This window comes from Littorina saxatilis, linkage group LG1 (genome assembly GCF_037325665.1).
Source record: "Littorina saxatilis isolate snail1 linkage group LG1, US_GU_Lsax_2.0, whole genome shotgun sequence".
Classification (NCBI taxonomy): domain Eukaryota; kingdom Metazoa; phylum Mollusca; class Gastropoda; order Littorinimorpha; family Littorinidae; genus Littorina; species Littorina saxatilis.
The window spans coordinates 90,863,743-90,882,946 of record NC_090245.1 but is presented as its reverse complement, the minus strand read 5'-3'; the positions used below and the strand labels follow the sequence as shown (position 1 = coordinate 90,882,946).

The window sequence follows — 19,204 nt, the reverse complement described above, 5'->3', positions numbered from 1 at the left end:
AATGAACAACAAAAACGTGTGAAAACGAAAGTCCGCTGACGATTTGTAAATGTGTTGAGTGTCTTGTCTCTATGTATAGTGAATCCAGTCTCTTTGCGCGATTTTTAAAGTTAGTTTTATTGGTCTACATTTGGGTTAAAAAAAAAAATAATAAAAAAAAAAATAAAAAAATCCCGACCTACCGACCCTATTTTTTTTAGCCATGTTACCAGAAACAGACAATTTTTTTTTGTTGGCCTAAGGCTTTGATTGCGCACCACAGAATAATTTCGTGCTATCTGTGCTTTACAACATTACGTACGAGTGGTAATACATTATTTCAATACAATAACTTCTACGTTTTAAACAAATAAGAAAACAATTAATTTACAAGTTCTACACAACACGTACTTTTCAGCATGTAAAACAGAACGGTCGAAAACAAAGGTTCATTTTCATTCTTTGCAAAAACCTACCATCTTAAATTTTCAGCACATTTTCAGAGTAAACATAACACAACTAAAGATTTTGGGATTCAGAGAATGATTGAATCTGTTATTTCAATTTCACTTTCAATCAGAATTTAGATGAACACATAAGTTAATAAATGTTGAAGTTTTCAAGCTGAAATGTAACACCATATTTCGGACCAGGTCAAGGATTGTTTTAACAAAAATGTTTAATTTCAACAACAAAATGCGCTTACCACAGTGCGGCCTCAATTTTTTTTCACAGACGGATAAGACGTCATCAGATGATATATTTAAATTTTGTTTTCATGTTTGGGGCCATTATCAAGATGAATTCACAAGTGAAATTTCAATCATCGGTTCAGTAGTTTTCTGGGAATTGCTTCACACACACACACACACACACACACACACACACACACACACACACACACTCACACATAACACATACCACACACACACACACACACACACACACACACACATCCCAACACTTCCCTCTCAAAGCCCCGACTACTGGAATACATTAAGCACGGTCAAATCTTGACTCTGTAAATGTAAAAAGGCATAAGACGGACATCGTTTTCGGCAAAATGGTGGAAGCTGAGCCCGGCTGCACGGCGTTAGGACAAGGTAAGGTTGATCACAGTCCAACGCTTTTCAGTGCCGCCAGCGCCCTGGGTACGAACTCATCATGGAACCTCAGCATGTTGTTGTCAGTGATGCGTGGCGGGTTGCACGACTTCCACCCCTGAGGACACTTTCTGTAGTGAAAGATGGTGGCCAAATTGGTATCCAGAAAGATCATCCTGCACATTGAACAGCAAAAAGCAAGCCCTGATAAGCACTGCCATGTTTCTAGGGCTGAGATCTGTACGTGAAGGGCTAAATGGTCCAGGTTATTTGTGATTTCATGAATAATATCAAAGGATGCTTGGTAACATGCACACAAAATCACCACAGATTCATACTATCCTTCTTACTTTAGACATTTCAAACTTCTAAATGCACAGGGGCCGAGTACTCACGTACCTGGGAATTCAACTCAGAAAGTACGGGATTTACAGAAACTGTGCACAGGAATTCAGAGTTGTAAGCACAAATAACTTGTTCAGTTTTTTCTTCATTCGCTAAGTGGATTTGTGCTCACCCACTGTGTCCAGGGTAGCTGTAAACTTGATGCGTCTGTAGCTGATGAGTCCTGGATGGTATGTAGACATATTTGTAGCATTCCCTGCGCGGGCTGGTGCTGTTGAGATACTGAAGGAAAATGAGGGGCGCTGTGGAATTCACTGGGCCCCACTCCTCCACGAAAAACTGGACGTCGAAGAATAGGGATGCTGTCTGGCCATGCTTTTGAAACTGTTCCTGGAGAAGGGCATTAAATAAACATTCTTGATCGTGGAGTCCTCCTAAGAACGACTGCCTAAATGCCGAGAGAGAGGGGGGGGGGCAGCCTTACAAATTAAAGCCCATTCGTTCCACACACAAAAACAAACGAAAAACAACAACGAGTGAACGTGGGAGTTGCAGCCCATGAGCGCAGAAGGAAGAAGAAGAACAGGGAGTGATTATTTTATTCTGGAGCTTCAATGTGGTTCCCGAACCTTGTAGTATGAAGTGGCTTTGATTCCATGTATTCAATTTTCACCTTCTTGGCCTGTTCAAAACCGGTGTAAGCACATCCTCAAGCCAGCACTAAAACTGACTTGATAAAAAAAAGGATGCAACAATTTGAGCGCATGAAAACGTTCATATCAGTTTCAACATAATAAAATCGTGTAACAAATGTTGTTTAAGTAACACTTTTCAATCATGATTGAGATCAGAAAGAAAGCAGCAATTCAGTGTCTAACCCATTGTCTGAGCTAAACCATCGCAGGACGTAGGCAACTTTTACCGCTTTAGATCCTTAACTTCCGTCCTGCATGTGTGCTTCCTGTGTCCTTGACTGGATCTACAAGCCGTCAGAGAGCTTCCTCATGACTTCAAACAATAAAAACCGAGTTTTGATTGTAATTCCAAATAAAAAATAGAACATTTCGCATATAACTACTTCCAGGAAAGGCAAAGTTTTCCTGTCAAATTGTCTCCAATGTAAGCTGGCGTTTCCACACAGTGAATAATCATATTCTGGGCTGGATTACACTAACAGGAGAAAGAGGGCGTCAGAGATAAGATAAACAACATTATTTACGATTGTGGACGTCGAAGAAGAGAGAGAGAGAGAGAGAGAGAGAGAGAGAGAGAGAGAGAGAGAGAGAGAGAGAGAGAGAGAGAGAGAGAGAGAGAGAGAGAGAGAGAGAGAGAGAGAGTAAATATCCATGAAGAGAAAAGGGAATGGTAGCGTCCTATGGACTTACGTTGAAGAAGGGTTTTAAGCGCGTTGCGATCCGGGGCAGAATGACTTCATCCATGTCGATGCCCATGACGTAATCATAACCAGCCAGGCGTAGCCGACAGTCCCATATCGGCAAGGATTCATCGTGATTGCGGATGTTCAAAGGAGCCAGAACCCGACCCCAGTTCCTGCCTGAACAGTCAAGCCGGAATTAGGTCTGTGTTCAAATTGTCAACACGTTGTTTCGAGAGTCCTGTTTGGTCGTCAATGTGTAGACCTTAGCTAAGTTAACGCTGTGAGACAAAGAGCTCACCGTAACTATTAGCCAGCAAATAAGGCAGAGTCAGCAAGAGACAAGACTCTCTGGTCAACATATCAGTGCTAGAAACAATAGGAGACTAGGCTTACCAGCCAACACACGTCCCAACTAAAAAGGATCCTGAACTAACCAGTCCACACATCAGCTCAGTTCTCGGAGACCAGGCTTTCCACTCTAAGTACAAAGCCAAGTAAATGGGAGACCTGAGCTTTTAGCCCATCAGGCAAAGTATAACTAGGAGTCTAGACTTTTCAGTAAACAAAAAGCAGATTATACATGCAAGTCAAAACACCAGGCCAAGCAACCAGGTGACTAAACTTACGAGTCAATACATCTGCGTTACCAGGAGCCTAGACTTTACAGACAGCACATCAGTCCGAATTACTGGGAATCTAGATAGGATAGTAGACTTTACAGACAGCACATCAGTCCGAATTACTGGGAATCTAGATAGGAGCCTAGACTTTACAGACAGTACATAAGTCCGAATTACTTGGAATCTAGATAGGAGAGTAGACTTTCAAGACAAAACATCAGTCTGAATTACTGGGAATCTAGATAGGAGAGTAGACTTTCAAGACAACACACCAGGCCGAATTACTGGAAATCTAGATAGGAGAGTAGACTTTCTAGACAACACACCAGGCCGAATGACTGGGAATCTAGATAGGAGAGTAGACTTTCAAGACAAAACATCAGGCAGAGTTACAAGAAAAACCAGACTTACCCGTCAGCACACAAGGTCCAATTACCTCAAATACAAACAGGCCTAGGAGACAACACTTTCCAGTCAGCCCACCAGACCGAGTAACTAGGAGACTATAGACTTCCAGTCAGCCCATCAGACCGAGTAACTAGGAGACTATAGACTTCCAGTCAGCCCACCAGGCCGAGTAACTAGGAGACTATAGACTTCCAGTCAGCCCACCAGACCGAGTAACTAGGAGACTATAGACCTCCAGTCAGCCCATCAGACCGAGTAACTAGGAGACTATAGACTTCCAGTCAGCCCACCAGACCGAGTAACTAGGAGACTATAGACTTCCAGTCAGCCCATCAGACCGAGTAACTAGGAGACTATAGACTTCCAGTCAGCCCATCAGACCGAGTAACTAGGAGACTATAGACTTCCAGTCAGCACATCAGACCGAGTAACTAGGAGACTATAGACTTCCAGTCAGCCCATCAGACCGAGTAACTAGGAGACTATAGACTTCCAGTCAGCCCACCAGACCGAGTAACTAGGAGACTATAGACTTCCAGTCAGCCTACCAGACCGAGTAACTAGGAGACTATAGACTTCCAGTCAGCCCACCAGGCCGAGTAACTAGGAGACTATAGACTTCCAGTCAGCCCATCAGACCGAGTAACTAGGAGACTATAGACTTCCAGTCAGCCCACCAGACCGAGTAACTAGGAGACTATAGACTTCCAGTCAGCCCATCAGACCGAGTAACTAGGAGACTATAGACTTCCAGTCAGCCCATTAGGCCGAGTAACTAGGAGACTATAGACTTCCAGTCAGCCTACCAGACCGAGTAACTAGAAGACTATAGACCTCCAGTCAGCCCATCAGACCGAGTAACTAGGAGACTATAGACTTCCAGTCAGCCCATCAGACCGAGTAACAAGGAGACTATAGACTTCCAGTCAGCCCATCAGACCGAGTAACTAGGAGACTATAGACTTCCAGTCAGCCCATCAGACCGAGTAACTAGGAGACTATAGACTTCCAGTCAGCCCATCAGACCGAGTAACTAGGAGACTATAGACTTCCAGTCAGCCCACAGTCAGCCCACCAGACCGAGTAACTAGGAGACTATAGACTTCCAGTCAGCCCATCAGACCGAGTAACTGGGAGACTATAGACTTCCAGTCAGCCCACCAGGCCGAGTAACTAGGAGACTATGGACTTACAGTCAGCCCACCAGACCGAGTAACTAGGAGACTATAGACTTCCAGTCAGCCCACCAGACCGAGTAACTAGGAGACAATAGACTTCCAGTCAGCCCATCAGACCGAGTAACTAGGAGACTATAGACTTCCAGTCAGCCCATCAGACCGAGTAACTAGGAGACTATAGACTTCCAGTCAGCCCATCAGACCGAGTAACTAGGATACTATAGACTTCCAGTCAGCCCATTAGGCCGAGTAACTAGGAGACTATAGACTTCCAGTCAGCCCACCAGGCCGAGTAACTAGGAGACTATAGACTTCCAGTCAGCCCACCAGGCCGAGTAACTAGGAGACTATAGACTTCCAGTCAGCCCATTAGGCCGAGTAACTAGGAGACTATAGACTTCCAGTCAGCCCACCAGGCCGAGTAACTAGGAGACTATAGACTTCCAGTCAGCCCACCAGGCCGAGTAACTAGGAGACTATAGACTTCCAGTCAGCCCATTAGGCCGAGTAACTAGGAGACTATAGACTTCCAGTCAGCCCACCAGGCCGAGTAACTAGGAGACTATAGACTTCCAGTCAGCCCATTAGGCCGAGTAACTATAGTCTTTCCAGTCAGCCCACCAGGCCGAGTAACTAGGAGACTATAGACTTCCAGTCACCCCACCAGGCCGAGTAACTAGGAGACTATAGACTTCCAGTCAGCCCACCAGGCCGAGTAACTAGGAGACTATAGACTTCCAGTCACCCCACCAGGCCGAGTAACTAGGAGACTATAAACGTTTTAGTCAACACATATATAAAATGGCCGAGTCACTATAGTAGGCTAAAGTTTCCAAGCAGCACATCATGCCGAGTAACTTGGTGGTCTGAGCTGCTAGACAGCACAAAGAGCACAGAAGGTACATGAACAGCCTTTTGAGTCAGCAGAAACTACAGTGCCGTTTGGAGACCAGACCAGTCATTAATCAGGTAGTACAACAGCAACAACAACAACAAAAACACACAAACATCAGGTCTACCATTCTGCAGATAGTGGTGTGTAAACAGAAAATAGACCTGCCAGTCAGCATAATCATCAAATACACACACACACACACACACACACACACACACACACACACACACACACACACACACACACACATCGGCCATTATGTAAGATACGCACCTGGCAACTTATATGGAAGAGGATCAAGAAGGCCAGTCTCTCGGTAGTGACTGAAAATCTTGCGGACTGTTTCGGTGTTGTTCAAGTCATAAATGATAATCTTGTCCACTCCCAGAAGCCGTTGCATCTCAAACCACTCTACCAGTCTACGAGGATCCAGTTCGTGACCGTAGGCCACCTTACCACAGAGAGCCAATTCCCCGGGTTTCTTTACTGGCAGACCCACAGGCAAATAGACACGCTCATCTTCCGGACATGACGTAGGAGAAAGAGTAACGTGACCGGCGCCAAGCTGCGTCGCGGTGAGCGGGAATTGGCAGCGGAAAACCAATCCGAAGACACTGAGGTCTTTCGAGGCGGGGTCATCTTTTAGGCTCATGGCTGGGAAGTCGATCGCAGCTTCACCCCCTAGGGAAGGTGCCTGGCCAGGAATCTTTGCGCAGCACTTCAGACCAAGCAGTTGATTCCCTTCTTGGAAAGCGACGATGTCTACGTAACTGCCGGTAGACGGCGCCCTGTGCAGAGCGACGAAGGCGGAGTAGAGGTAGACACGACGGGTGAAGACCGTGTCCTTTGGGTCTGACGTCGTCCATGAAGGGAACACCTCCACACACAACACCTACACACAACAAAGAACTTAAAACGATCGCGCGCGCGCGTGTGTGTGTGTGTGTGTGTGTGTGTGTGTGTGTGTGTGTGTGAGTGAGTGAGTGAGTGAGTGAGTGAGTGAGTGAGTGAGTGAGTGAGTGTGTGTGTCAGTGTGTGTGTGTGTGTGCGAGTGTGTGTGTGTGTGTGTGTTTTGTTGTTGTTGTATGTGAGTGTGTGTGTTTTATTGAACTGCATTGGCAGTCACTAAAAAAAGTCAAGTGATGGGAAAAGTTCATATACTCCTGAAAACCTTGTGCACATTTAGGAGAAATTACCAAGTGTTAGTGGCATGCAATTTTTTTTCAAAGAAAAGATCGTCCTAATTTTATTTTCATGTCCAATTTCATTACTTGATTATTCCATCGCTGGGACATTCGGGTCGTTTCCTCCTAGTGGAAAGCTAGCAGCAACAGAGTCGCGCTACCCAGGTGTGTGCGTGTTTAGGTGTAATCCGCCACCTACACTTAAGGCAGAATGACCGAGGTCTTTTTCGTTCTACAGTGATGCCACGGGGGTGGAACATGGATACCGTCACTGAGTCTGCACAGGGAAGTTTTGAGTCCATTGAAATCGTAAGAATGATTAGCAGCCTCCATTTATGGAGGTCTCTGCACTGAGTGGTAACCGATACAAACCTTTTTTAAGGCAGCATTATAAACATGATGGTGTTTGGAGTCCATTGCTGTGTGTTAAATAAATACCTGCGTTTCATTACGTGTGGTGTTTGATGCCTCCTTTTCAGCAGTAAAAAAAGTGACATTGTATGCTGCTGCGCGCTGGAGCCCCTCTGGCGCAGAACCTGTTACCTGTAACAAAACATTGTAGTGTTAACAAGGAGGACAATCTATTTGTTGGGTTGAGGGCATCTTTCATATGGCATTCCATTTGTCAAATAATTATTTGGATACTTTTTCATGTTTTTTTCACCAGCTTTAGCTAAATAATCATTATTTAGAAGCTCATGTGCTAAATAAGTAATTGGTTATAAACAATGTAAAACAATTCTAAATAATTTTTTGTTTACGTAAACCATTCATTATTTACCTAAACAATTCATTGTTTACGTAAATAATTCATTGTTTACGTAAATGATGATTTATTTAGCAACATTGCTGATTGTTTACAAACAATGTAAAATACGTCTAAATAATATATTGTTTACGTACACAATATATTATTTAGACTTATATTACATTGTTTATAAACAATCAGCAATGTTGCTAAATAAATCATTATTTACGTAAACAATGAATTATTTACGTAAACAATGAATTGTTTAGCCAACACATTTTCCATTATTTAGGGGTTTCTAGGATTCGCTTCTGAACTAAGTTTTATGTCTTTCAGTGATTACTATAATTGAATACAAGGTCTCTCCACACACTCTTATCTTAAAATAGCTGTTGTTTGGATATTATTTTGTTTATTTTACAAGCCGAAATTGCTGTACGAAAATAACTGATCTCAAACACAGTCAAAGGTCAAGGTCAATTAAGGTTTTTCCCTGCCGGGTGTGTTTAGTGTTTGCCTTTTCTTGCTTGAAGTTGTTGAAACACATTTTTTTCCCCTTATGTTCTCTGTTCTGTTTATGTCCCAACAACATGCCTGTCTTTCCATTTCTCTTCCTTTAATCGTTTCATTTCAAAGAGAAAAGTAAAAACATATTCGAAACTACGGAGAATTTTCGCGTCACGAAGGAATTCAAAATGGCCGAGGGAGCAGGAAGGAACGATAATATTGAAACCAGAGACATTTTGGAAGTTTTTTCACGCGCTGCTGCTGGTGCCATATGCGACATTCTGTCTGGCGGACCTGGTCCTGCTGCGGTTGCTGTAGCAGAAACTTTTGATACTGGCAGTGGGTTTTGATACTGGCAGTGGATACTGGCTGTTGGGGTTTCAACACACTGATTACCCAGTTTCGTATATACCAAGTTGTGTTGTGTTGTATAACTTACAGATAAAAAAAAGTTTAATCATGCAGTAAGAGAAATGGAAAGAGAAAGTTTTTGTTGAGACAGAACAGAAAACTTAGGACGGAAAACTTTTTTTCAACAACTTCAAGGGAGAGAATGCAAACACTAAACACTCCCGGTCATGACCTTGACCTTTTGTTTGTTTTCGCATTCAGTTCTTTTCGTACAGCAATTTCAGCTTGTAAAATAAACTAATTTACGAACATTTTCTGATAAATAATGTTTGGAGATACCTTAATTGTATTGAATTATAGTATATATACACAAAGAAAAACAAGTCGCGTAAGGCGAAATTACTACATTTAGTCAAGCTGTGGAACTCACAAAATGAAACTGAACGTAGTCCGCCGCTAGTGCAAAAGGCAGTGAAAGTGACGAGCCTGTTTGGCGCGGTAGCGATTGCGCTGTGCTTCATAGCACGCTATACTGTACCTCTCTTCGTTTTAACTTTCTGAGCGTGTTTTTAATCCAAACATATCATATCTATATGTTTTTGGAATCAGGAACCGACAAGGAATAAGATGAAATTGTTTCTAAAACGATTTCGGAAATTTAATTTTGATCATAATTTTTATATTTTTAATTTTCAGAGCTTGTTTTTAATCCAAATATAACATATGTATATGTTTTTGGAATCAGAAAATGACGATGAATAAGATGAAATTGTTTTTGGATCGTTTAATAAAAAATAATTTTAATTACAAGTTTCCGATTTTTAATGACCAAACTCACTCATTAGTTTTTAAGCCACCAAGCTGAAATGCAATACCAAACCCCGGGCTTCGTCGAAGATTGCTTTGCCAAATTTTCAATCAATTTGATTGAAAAATGAGGGTGTGACAGTGCCGCCTCAACTTTTACAAAAAGCCGGATATGACGTCATCAAAGGTATTTATCGAAAAAAAGAAAAAAAACGTTCGGGGATATCATACCCAGGAACTCTCATGTCAAATTTCATAAAGATCGGTCCAGTAGTTTAGTCTGAATCGCTCTACACACACACACACACAGACAGACAGACAGACAGACAGACAGACAGACAGACAGACAGACACACATACACCACGACCCTCGTCTCGATTCCCCCCTCTATGTTAAAACATTTAGTCAAAACTTGACTAAATGTAAAAAGGAAAGGCCCTGCTTCTCCACGTGGGGTACGAAACTCAAACACACACACACACAGATATCCTGAGGCCCAATGCATAGCGTCACCCCTAAAATGTACTCATGGACTGAGCTGTAAGCGATTGGACTCGTCTACTTTGGTCAGTGCGGGTAGGGAGGGCTGTTCCAAGTACAAAGCGACTGTTCGCATGATCGCCCCTAATATGCATGCATGGACTCGGCCGTCAGCGAAGAGATGGGTCCATTTACTTGAAAGTGGGTAGAGAGGGTAGAATTGAGTTCGCTGCGAACAGTTCGCCCCGAACATAGCGTTGCTTACAACATGAACACTTTTTGTCTCTTCGCGAACAGAACGTCCGCTCTATGCAACGCGCACCCCAGGTGTACGCAACTTTTACTCCCCGGTCCCCTGTTAGTCTTGGTGGTGGAAGGGGTGGAGGGAGGGTAGCGCGACATTTGTTTAAGCGAGATCACATATTGGCATTATCCTTTCGCCCGCATCCCATTTTCGCGTACGAGATTTTCACAGGAAGTAAAAATTTGGGGAGTCAAAATTTCGTGGAGGGAGTAATTTGTTCGTACCTTGGGGAGTTCTTTTCTCGTACGAAAGGTGTACTCGGAGTAAGAATTTCGTACGAAATTTTTACTCCGGAGTAAGTTTTTCGTGGAGTAAAAATTTTCGCCTAGAAAAGTTAGATACAAGCTCCTGTGGTTTCCAGTAATTAAATAAGTTTCGGCTGGTGTGGACCTGTTGCAAGGAAAGAAGAATCCCAACCCATCCCGACTTCTCCGCTTCACCCAACTCCCTTAAACTCCCCCCCCCCCCCCCCCCCTCCAACCACACGCACTAACCCCCGGTAAACAGTACCTTGTTTTCACCTATCAGATAGTTGATATAACTGTTTCCTGTGAACAAGGCAGGGTTCCATACTGAAAGTGCCAGGCCGCCAACACAGATGACAAGCACTATCGCCAACAGCCTCTTGAACGTCACAAGTGTCATTATAGTTCCTCTCTCAATGGGTCCGTTCCTCTCTCAATGGGTCGTTCCTCTCTCAATGGGTCCGTTCCTCTCTCAATGGGTCGTTCCTCTCTCAATGGGTCCGTTCCTCTCTCAATGGGTCCGTTCCTCGCTGAAATGTACCACCACTATGATCCTTCTGTTGGCTCAATCCCTGGAACGTACCAACTGTATGGCTCTTCAGTCGGATTGGTCCCTGGAACGAACAACCTCTATCATGTAGTCTATGGTACTTCTGTCCCTTTAACTTTTAAGCTTCGCTGTCTCCTGATCAAAATGACAAAGAGAAACAAGTCGCGTGAAGCGACACTAAAGGCACACTAAGCCTCCTGTAAACCACCACAGATACTGTCAGGCTTTTACACACAGTACAAACACCCTTTCGTTTAAACACTCACCGCTTGAGAACATCCCAGGCGCCCTACGTAAAGAGCGAGCAATTTGCAAATAATTAATTTTTGATCAATGGCTAGCCGGATTGTTCAGTCGGGCGCCTCGTTTTGGCGCTAGACCTAACTTTTTAAAATCTAAATAACAAACATTCTTAAATCATAAAAGAATTCTTTTTTCATCAAGACAAGATCAGTACAATTCGAAGTTTTGAAAGTTTGAAAAAAGAAAAGCCCGGAAACGCGTCACGCAAAACGTCTTTCTCGTAGGTTCTGCATAGCGCCAGTTCCTCTGAACCGTCAACCCCCACCGCTCTAGTTCCTGTGACTCGCAGCCGTTTGTTGCGTTTTAGATTCAGAGGTACACAATAACGTGCTATTGCAGATAAGCTTACATCGAGTCGCATTGAAATCACAAACTGACGACTACATTGTGAAAAAAAGGAAACTGGATCACACGGGTTCACGATGGCTCAGGGGTAAGATACACCACGCAAAAATAAATTCTTTGAAAATTGCTCGCTCTTTACGGAGGGCACCTAGGATGTTCTCAAGCGGTGAGTGTTTAAATGAAAAGGTGTTTGTACTGTGTGTAAAAGCCTGACAGTGTCTGTGATGGTTTACGGGAGGCTGACTGTGCCTTTAATAGAATTAGTCAATCTGGCAAACTCACAGAATGATACTGAAGGCACTGCATTTCACAAAGATAATGCTTTGTCGATACCCCGCGACCCTGACTGAAAGGCTGACATGTTCACGTGGAAAACGTGATTGCTTGAAATGCAGTAGCGCAGTAGCGGTCACGGGAAGGCGCGAATTTCTAAATCTAAGAAGAACATATCTATATGTTTTAGGCATCAGGAAAATATAAAGAATTAGATTGAATCATTATTTATTCGATTTCTATGAACTTTTTAATTAGAATTTTGAGATTGTTAATTACCAAACTCATCAATTATTCATTAAAGAATTGATTAAAGATAGAACACCGAAAGCGCCATTTTGGAACGTTTTCTGACGATTTGGACCTCACAAAGTTCAAGGGACATTCGCTGTTCTGTAACTTAGAAACACCTGTAATGATTGCCAAATAATTAAATGAATTTTAACCAGCGAGCGGTTTGCTTCGCCAAGCCCTCCTGTGTTATCAAGCCGGATTCCGTTCGTCATCATATTTTATTTATACCAATGCGATGCACATAAGGCCTACACGTACGTGTAATTGATTCAATTTTAAGATAGTCCACGACTCTTTGTGTTCAGAGGCTTTCGGAATATAACAGGTTTACTCAGAAAAACAGCAATAACTTTGAATTCAGGCAGAGACATGGTTTTTAACAACACGACCAGGCTCGATGTCCGCCAAAATGTAACGATAGCGATGTGTAAAAAGCGGATTTTTCTCCTCACCTAGTCCTTTGAGTTTCTCACAACCCGCAAGTACTGGAAACTATTTTGTGACGTCAAATTTAGATCTCCCTGTTGACGCGTTTAGTCGAATTACGTGTTCTTCTGCGTAACGTCTTCCAGAAATGCCCTGGAACGACAGCGATGTTCAGGATCAGGATCAGGATCAGGATCAGTACATTGCAGGAACCTTTTTACTATTTTAGGTTATTATTTATCAAATTATGTTCTTTTGTCTGTTGCAGTGTGAGTCTTCAGAACGCTTTGCTATGGTACTTTTTCAAAGTGAATGTAAGTTTATATAGTTGTCCTGTTTCGTGTTATCTTATCAAGAAAAGTTCGCTTACGATTTCAGCATAAAATCCGTCTTCGACCGTAGCTAGTGTATTGGAATCTTTACCGTCGATGTGTATCTGAACAATGAAAGTATTTGACCCAAAATGTCTATTTTTGTCATTAAGTTTATTGACAGACTTACGCTTGTGCTAAAAACAACGTTTAAGGGAGCAGAATTATTGATCGACAAAGCAAAATAAAGAGCTCACGAGAAGTTTGGGCGACATTTGGTCAAACAACTCATCAAATCTCTGGTAGATCTATACACACGTGCGTGCGTTTTTTTTTGTCTGTGAACGTATGCATGCGTCGGTGTCTGTATTAGCGCTTACATGGAAAACTTATTAAAGCTTGACCGTACACACCGTTGTGTGTGTGGGTGTGGGTGTGTGAGGAAGTGCGTGTGTGCTCGTGTGTGTTTGTGTGCGTGCGTGCGTGTTCGTGTGTGTGTGCAGGGGCGGACGAGGGGGGGGGGGGGTTCTGGGGTTTCCGGAACCCCCTCCCCCACCAGCCAAAAAAAAATGTGGTTTTTTTGGGTATTAATCAGTGACAAAATCTGCTGCCTAAAACTGGTAATGATCATCCTCAGAATGCACCAGATTGCACCATCTTGCATCCTTTTTTTCAAAATGTTCCGGGGGGGCATGCCCCCGGACTCCCCAAGAAAGCCAGGCGCTTTGCGCCGTCGGCTCGGCGCTTCGCGCCTTCACACCCATATCTTCACAATATACTTTTGGAAACCCCCCCCCCCCCCCCCATAAAATGAACTGATCCGCCCCTGGTGTGTGTGTGCATTTAGGGAGATATGCACGTGTAGCTTGACACACACACGTGCGCACACACAAGCACAGTACTAAAGCTCCGACATGCATTCACAGGTGTTGAGGTTTTTTGTTGTTATTTTTTTTAAGCTGAAGCATTGCTCTCAAAAAGATTTTTTTTCATTTGAGGTTCTTTTTTTCTTTGAAATAATTGTTAAACGAGTGTCATAAAGTAGGAATACAATTTTGTTTATATAAGGCAAAAAAAAAAATAGGTCTGTTTACGGTAACTTAGGCCAAAAAAATACTAAATAGGGTCGGTAGGTCGGGATTTTTATTTTTTTTAATTGTTTTTTCTCCAAAAAACCATATTTTTACGTTATTTTGCCAAAAAAAACAAGATTTTTTTTTTTTTTTTTTTTTTTTCCCCAAATGCCAAAAAAAAGTCTAGGGTCGCGCGAAAAAACTAGGGTCGGTCGGGTTACCGTAAACAGACCTATTTTTTTTTTTGGCCTAACAAAAATTAAAAAAACAGCACCACCAACAGCTAACAAATACATTACACTCACATAGAATGCAGAAAATATACAAAATGTACAAAATATTGTACACAAAATATAACCCTCGAGTTGGAGGCTCGTACGCAAGCTTTGGAGGCAAGGGCTCTAATCACTGTGCCACTTCTGTTAGTCAGTTAAAAATGACCGGCAGCTCTTCAGCGATCATGCGGTAAAGCGCGCTTTCTTCTAATTATTACTCATGGGGTTACTACGCGATTCGTCTGGAGTTATGGCACGTGGCTTTGTTATATATATATATATATTTCCAAGGTGACGTCAAAGTGAGGCTAATCAGTGCCGAAACACCCGAGCTATTAGCGATGGAAAGCACGCGTGAGCGCATAATCGCGCATAACTTCGGCGGTTGCTAATCGATTGGCTGGATATAATATCCTCTAAGTTTATGCGATAGGTGTGGCATATTCATGCCCAGTTTCAGGCAAATCGTCGACTAAACACTAGAGTTTTTGGCGAACAAAAGCGTAATGGTCAGACGGACAGAGGCATTTAATAAGATCAGCCATCCCCGGCCGGCCGGCCTGCTAACTTAACACTTCTCAATCATGTGCCTCTCCTGATTCATACATTTTATGCATCTGAGGACAGTTCCTGCAGAACTCAATCTGTTATATCTTTTGTCCTTTTCATTGCACACAACTTTTGTCTTAGATTAGACCTGAGAGTGTTAGAATGTTCCCTCGCTTTTTGCGACCAACGGTTCTAGGTGGGATTACAACGGGCCCTGTAAGTAAATGGCTGGTGTAATGCATTTTAGTGTATCGGCGGGTAAAGTTTGACAATTACACGAAGTTAGCGTGGTAAGTATTGTGAATTCTGGTGTTTTCAAGTGTGGAAATAGTGATCGTTCGGTCATCCATGCGACAACCTCGATACTATCAAGTGACGTCATAAAACATCGTGCAGGTCACAGTTGGTCTTTGATTATCTTATTTTTTACAGATATAAATCCCGAAGATGCTGTTCTTTGATATTCGATAGAATTTTGATGGCTGAGAAAACTTTTTATTTTCACTTCCATTTTACGCATATATATGCATGGCCACCTTTTCCAGAGAACGACCCACGTGTAGTCTCGGTATTTAGGGTTTCGGCTAGCCAAGCCTTAGTACGTGAAGTCTCGGTGATCACTGATTTTCAGTGTTGAGCCTTTAGTTTCAGGCCGACAGATTGACTTCATGTTTTGATATCGCTTCAAACGACTTCTTTGTTCGGTGTTGTTGTTGTCAATGAACATGATTCAGAAAGATTTATCATCTTAAATAACTTCCTTTGGCTTTATTTTGTTACAACATGTATCAGATAATACACAGAATTAGGTCTCTCCTGCAGTATCCTAAAGCTGCTTGTACATAATCATCATCTTTTTCTTCAATTTGTTGTCCGCAAGTCATGGAAAACGTGGTCTCTTCCAAGAATTCCTCCAGGTTTTATAACAAGTAAGTGTATGACGTCATACATTCTTAGAAATTAATGTTATGACGTCTCCTTCAATTAAAACATTTTCTGCTATGCAAAACGTCAGACCGTTCATTGCTAGACATCCAATATTGCCATTCTGATAGACAAGTGGGGGAAATCTGGGGTTGTGATTGGATAGTCTCGCACAGCCCTATTTGACTTGGTACCAAAAGGTACTCATAGAACAGAAGACGACCTTGTTGTTCAAATAAAAATGTTTCGAAAAACTAATGTTTGCTGCAAATCGGTATGTGTGTGCATGAATATAGTGGACATAATTTCGTTTGTGTAACTTGAAGGTTTTTGAAGTTATCCAACGCCAAAACCGGTCATTTAAAAACGGACATCGTGATACCTCATGTGTTTAACATGCCACAGCAAAATAACAAGAAACACAAGTGCCTTGCATTTAATTTGATTGGACGCCTTACACGTCCATTCGTTTAACAGCCGGGGCTAAACGGCAAATCTTAAATTATACCGATTTTTTTTTTCTATTTCCGATGACCGAATTTTGAGGTGTCGAACGTAAGATGTGTCGTGGTACTGGCATCAATTTTTCAATCTCGGCTACTTACTAAACCTCGCTATTGACGTCGACACGTCACCCGATAACGGCGAATCATGCTGTTGTCTTTCAAGTAATACACCAAAGTCTGCAAAACTTTTGAAGAGCATTTTTGAAAACGACCTGAAATGTTCGTGATATCTTGCGTTCGACATAATAACGGTAATTTTCTCTTAAAAACAAAATGTACATGTACAATGCTCTACTACATCTGGGGAAACACGTGACACATCCTGTGTTCAATTAAAATTGTGGAAGAAATAATGAACCACTAAAGCGCTACTAAGTTTTGAAGGTATGTCGTGATCATTTTGTGTGAAAGGCATGCAGGTACGCAAGTTGACCTTAAAGCAAAAACGATAGACGAAATAATTTCCTTTTTTTTTTTTACCGTATTTGTTCGAGTAAAATCCAATTCTTGGACAGGCAACACACATTGCAAAACTCTAGTAGCTGCAGTCTAGCAGACGGTCTTTCCAGTGTTTTGCATTGAATCACCAAACTCTTCTGTCCTTAAACAACGTCCATCGTATGCAATATTGAAATGAAGTTTCCAATCTAAAACATTTAGTCGTTGACTTTCTTCTGAAACAATCCTAGTTCTCTCTTGATCCAGAGATTTACCATTCGCGAAATTACTATCCGCAGCAGAAGTAAGACTTTCGAAAAACAAACAGAATGTTACCTATGCAAGCATGCTACATGACGTCCTATGAAACCTGGCAAATTGACGTATTGCGAAGCGTCCGGTTATCTCGTGTCTTCTCCGTGATACAGATCCGTGGAGTTTTCAATGTTCGGTGATTTCCCTCGGTAAATACGCAAGGGCTGTGCGCACTGAAACGTCGTCTTCAATATCCAACATGGACAACGCGGGTAGTTTTCGCTGATAAAAACATGTTTTTAACACAGAATATTCAATAAATATTCAATCAGGTCAAAATAGCCATATAAACGGTATTGTGTTTCCTATATTTATGAGTCGAAGACAAGTCGCATTATACTTGTTCGAGTCTAGATATCGGACCCTATTGCTACGCCAAAAACACATTAGCTGTTAATAATAACTAATAACAAACAGCACTGTAATACTCCTCGGCAAGGCCGCCTAACAGCCAGCTCTAACATTTTTTTATCAACCGTTAATTCCTTTCCAACGCATATTTTACACGTGCCAACGACAGGTGTCCGCTGAATTTCATGATGGTTACCCTACAGTTTGGGAAGTTTGTTTTGACACGTTGTAGTCTTTACGAAGACCTAATTAATATGCCTTCACGAAAAATTACTTCATTTTAACAGGTAATGTTCCGCTTCCCAAAAAGCGATTTATTCAACAAATACAAGCTTCTGAACAAAAATGTTGGAAACCATATACGAAAACCCAAGCCCCAAGCGATCGATACCAGCAGGAGCCACAAAGGCAAACTGTTCTGTACTCACCTGAAAATGACTGAGCTTGTCACGTCCAGGTACACGGAGCCCCTAGGGCTTTCAGTCATGTCTCAGGCAGCTATCCGTTTGAAAAAGTAGTAAGTTTCATTGACTTTCATGCAAGGAGACAAAAACTGTAAAGGTTTTACGAATTGATTTGTGTTATTCTCCGGGCAGGAAAGCGTGGTCCTCGATCAGGTTCACATGAGGTCCTGCACGTGAACTGGAATTGACAAATCGTTCTTTCGTTGGCAACTCTAAAGGTATGTGTAGTCATATGTGTGACTAGATGATTACCCGCTTCGCCGGGTACCGGCTTCGCCGGGAAGAAGTAGAGCCGAATACCCGGCTTTGCCGGGTGCCCGGCGAAGTAGAGGAATACCCGGCTTCGCCGGGATGAAAGCGTTGTGGACAGTGACCTTCTAAAAATAGTAACGGGAATATCCGGCTTCGCCGGGATGAAAGCGTTGTGGACAGTGACCTTCTAAAAATAGTAACGGGAATATGGATTGACGCCACACGAAGGAAGGGAGATAAACGCAAAACACTGGAGAAGATAAGGAAGAGTTACTGGGAATGGATCTGGGAAGATGAACAGAAAAACCAAAATCGGTTCAGCGCTGCGCGCTGAGAGCACGTGTTGAAAATTCTCATCGACCAGGTTGTGTCCGGGGTCTACCTGAATATGCCCACCATATTTGAAGCAGATCCATCGAGAACTTTGGCCGTGCATCGCGAACACACACACACACACACATACACAAGCCGTATATATATATAGATAGTTGTGCAAAGCTTTTGACTGTTTATATCGTAATTTGCGACATAAATACAAATCGTTACTCACTAATGCTGTGACCTGCACTGCATCTTTAAAAAGGGCTGTTCCCACCATCTGTCACCTCATTACATTAATAGTTTAATGTTAGGGGGATCTATTGATTTTTCGTTTTTCTGGCTGAGCAAGACAGTAAGAGTTATTGATTTAGTCAACCCCGTGTGTTTTTTGCACGCCGTTTGATGTGTATTTCGAGTTCGAACACCGTTTATAATCTAGCCATTTGCCTATTCACTTAATCATAGTGCTTATGAAAAGGAAGAACAGCCGGGGCCGGGGGAAAAGTCATTCTTTTGAAGAACACCTTTTGATAATAAAAGGAAAAAAATAAAATACACACAGACGATATTAAGAAAGAAGTGATTGGTTCCAAAACTAAACTCTTTTCAATTCTACACTACTCATCATAAAAAAAACTACACACATACATTTAGCTGTAGATCTTTGTGATGCGGCCAGTTATATTAAAACCAAGTATACT

General features: G+C 42.3%; 1 protein-coding gene across 2 annotated transcripts; it reads right to left on the bottom strand.

Moving 5' to 3' along the window:
• Positions 1 to 244: 244 nt before the first annotated feature.
• On the bottom strand, positions 245 to 18,122 carry LOC138983813 (uncharacterized). 2 transcript variants are annotated; one of them, XM_070357143.1, is made up of 7 exons: positions 17,895 to 18,122; positions 10,799 to 11,147; positions 7,529 to 7,633; positions 6,180 to 6,798; positions 2,813 to 2,982; positions 1,600 to 1,817; positions 245 to 1,258 (listed from the first exon to the last, which is right to left on the bottom strand). In XM_070357143.1, exons 2-7 carry the CDS (start codon positions 10,931 to 10,933, stop codon positions 1,093 to 1,095), a joined length of 1,413 nt encoding a protein of 470 aa, XP_070213244.1. In that variant the 5' UTR covers positions 10,934 to 11,147; positions 17,895 to 18,122; the 3' UTR covers positions 245 to 1,092. The 2 variants fall into 2 exon arrangements, with proteins under 2 accessions (XP_070213244.1, XP_070213254.1); XM_070357153.1 differs by lacking the exon at positions 17,895 to 18,122 and adding an exon at positions 17,137 to 17,496.
• Between the last annotated feature and the right edge of the window lie 1,082 nt (positions 18,123 to 19,204).

Excerpts from the sequence above, each read along its gene's own strand:
- LOC138983813 (XM_070357143.1), bottom strand. The coding sequence starts at position 10,933 with ATGACACTTGTGACGTTCAAGAGGCTGTTGGCGATAGTGCTTGTCATC. Across the intron at positions 7,634-10,798 it reads ATCTGATAGGTGAAAACAAG|GTAACAGGTTCTGCGCCAGA; the intron begins GTACTGTTTACC and ends GTTTTGTTACAG. Across the intron at positions 1,259-1,599 it reads AGCTACCCTGGACACAGTGG|GATGATCTTTCTGGATACCA; the intron begins GTGAGCACAAAT and ends TTCAATGTGCAG.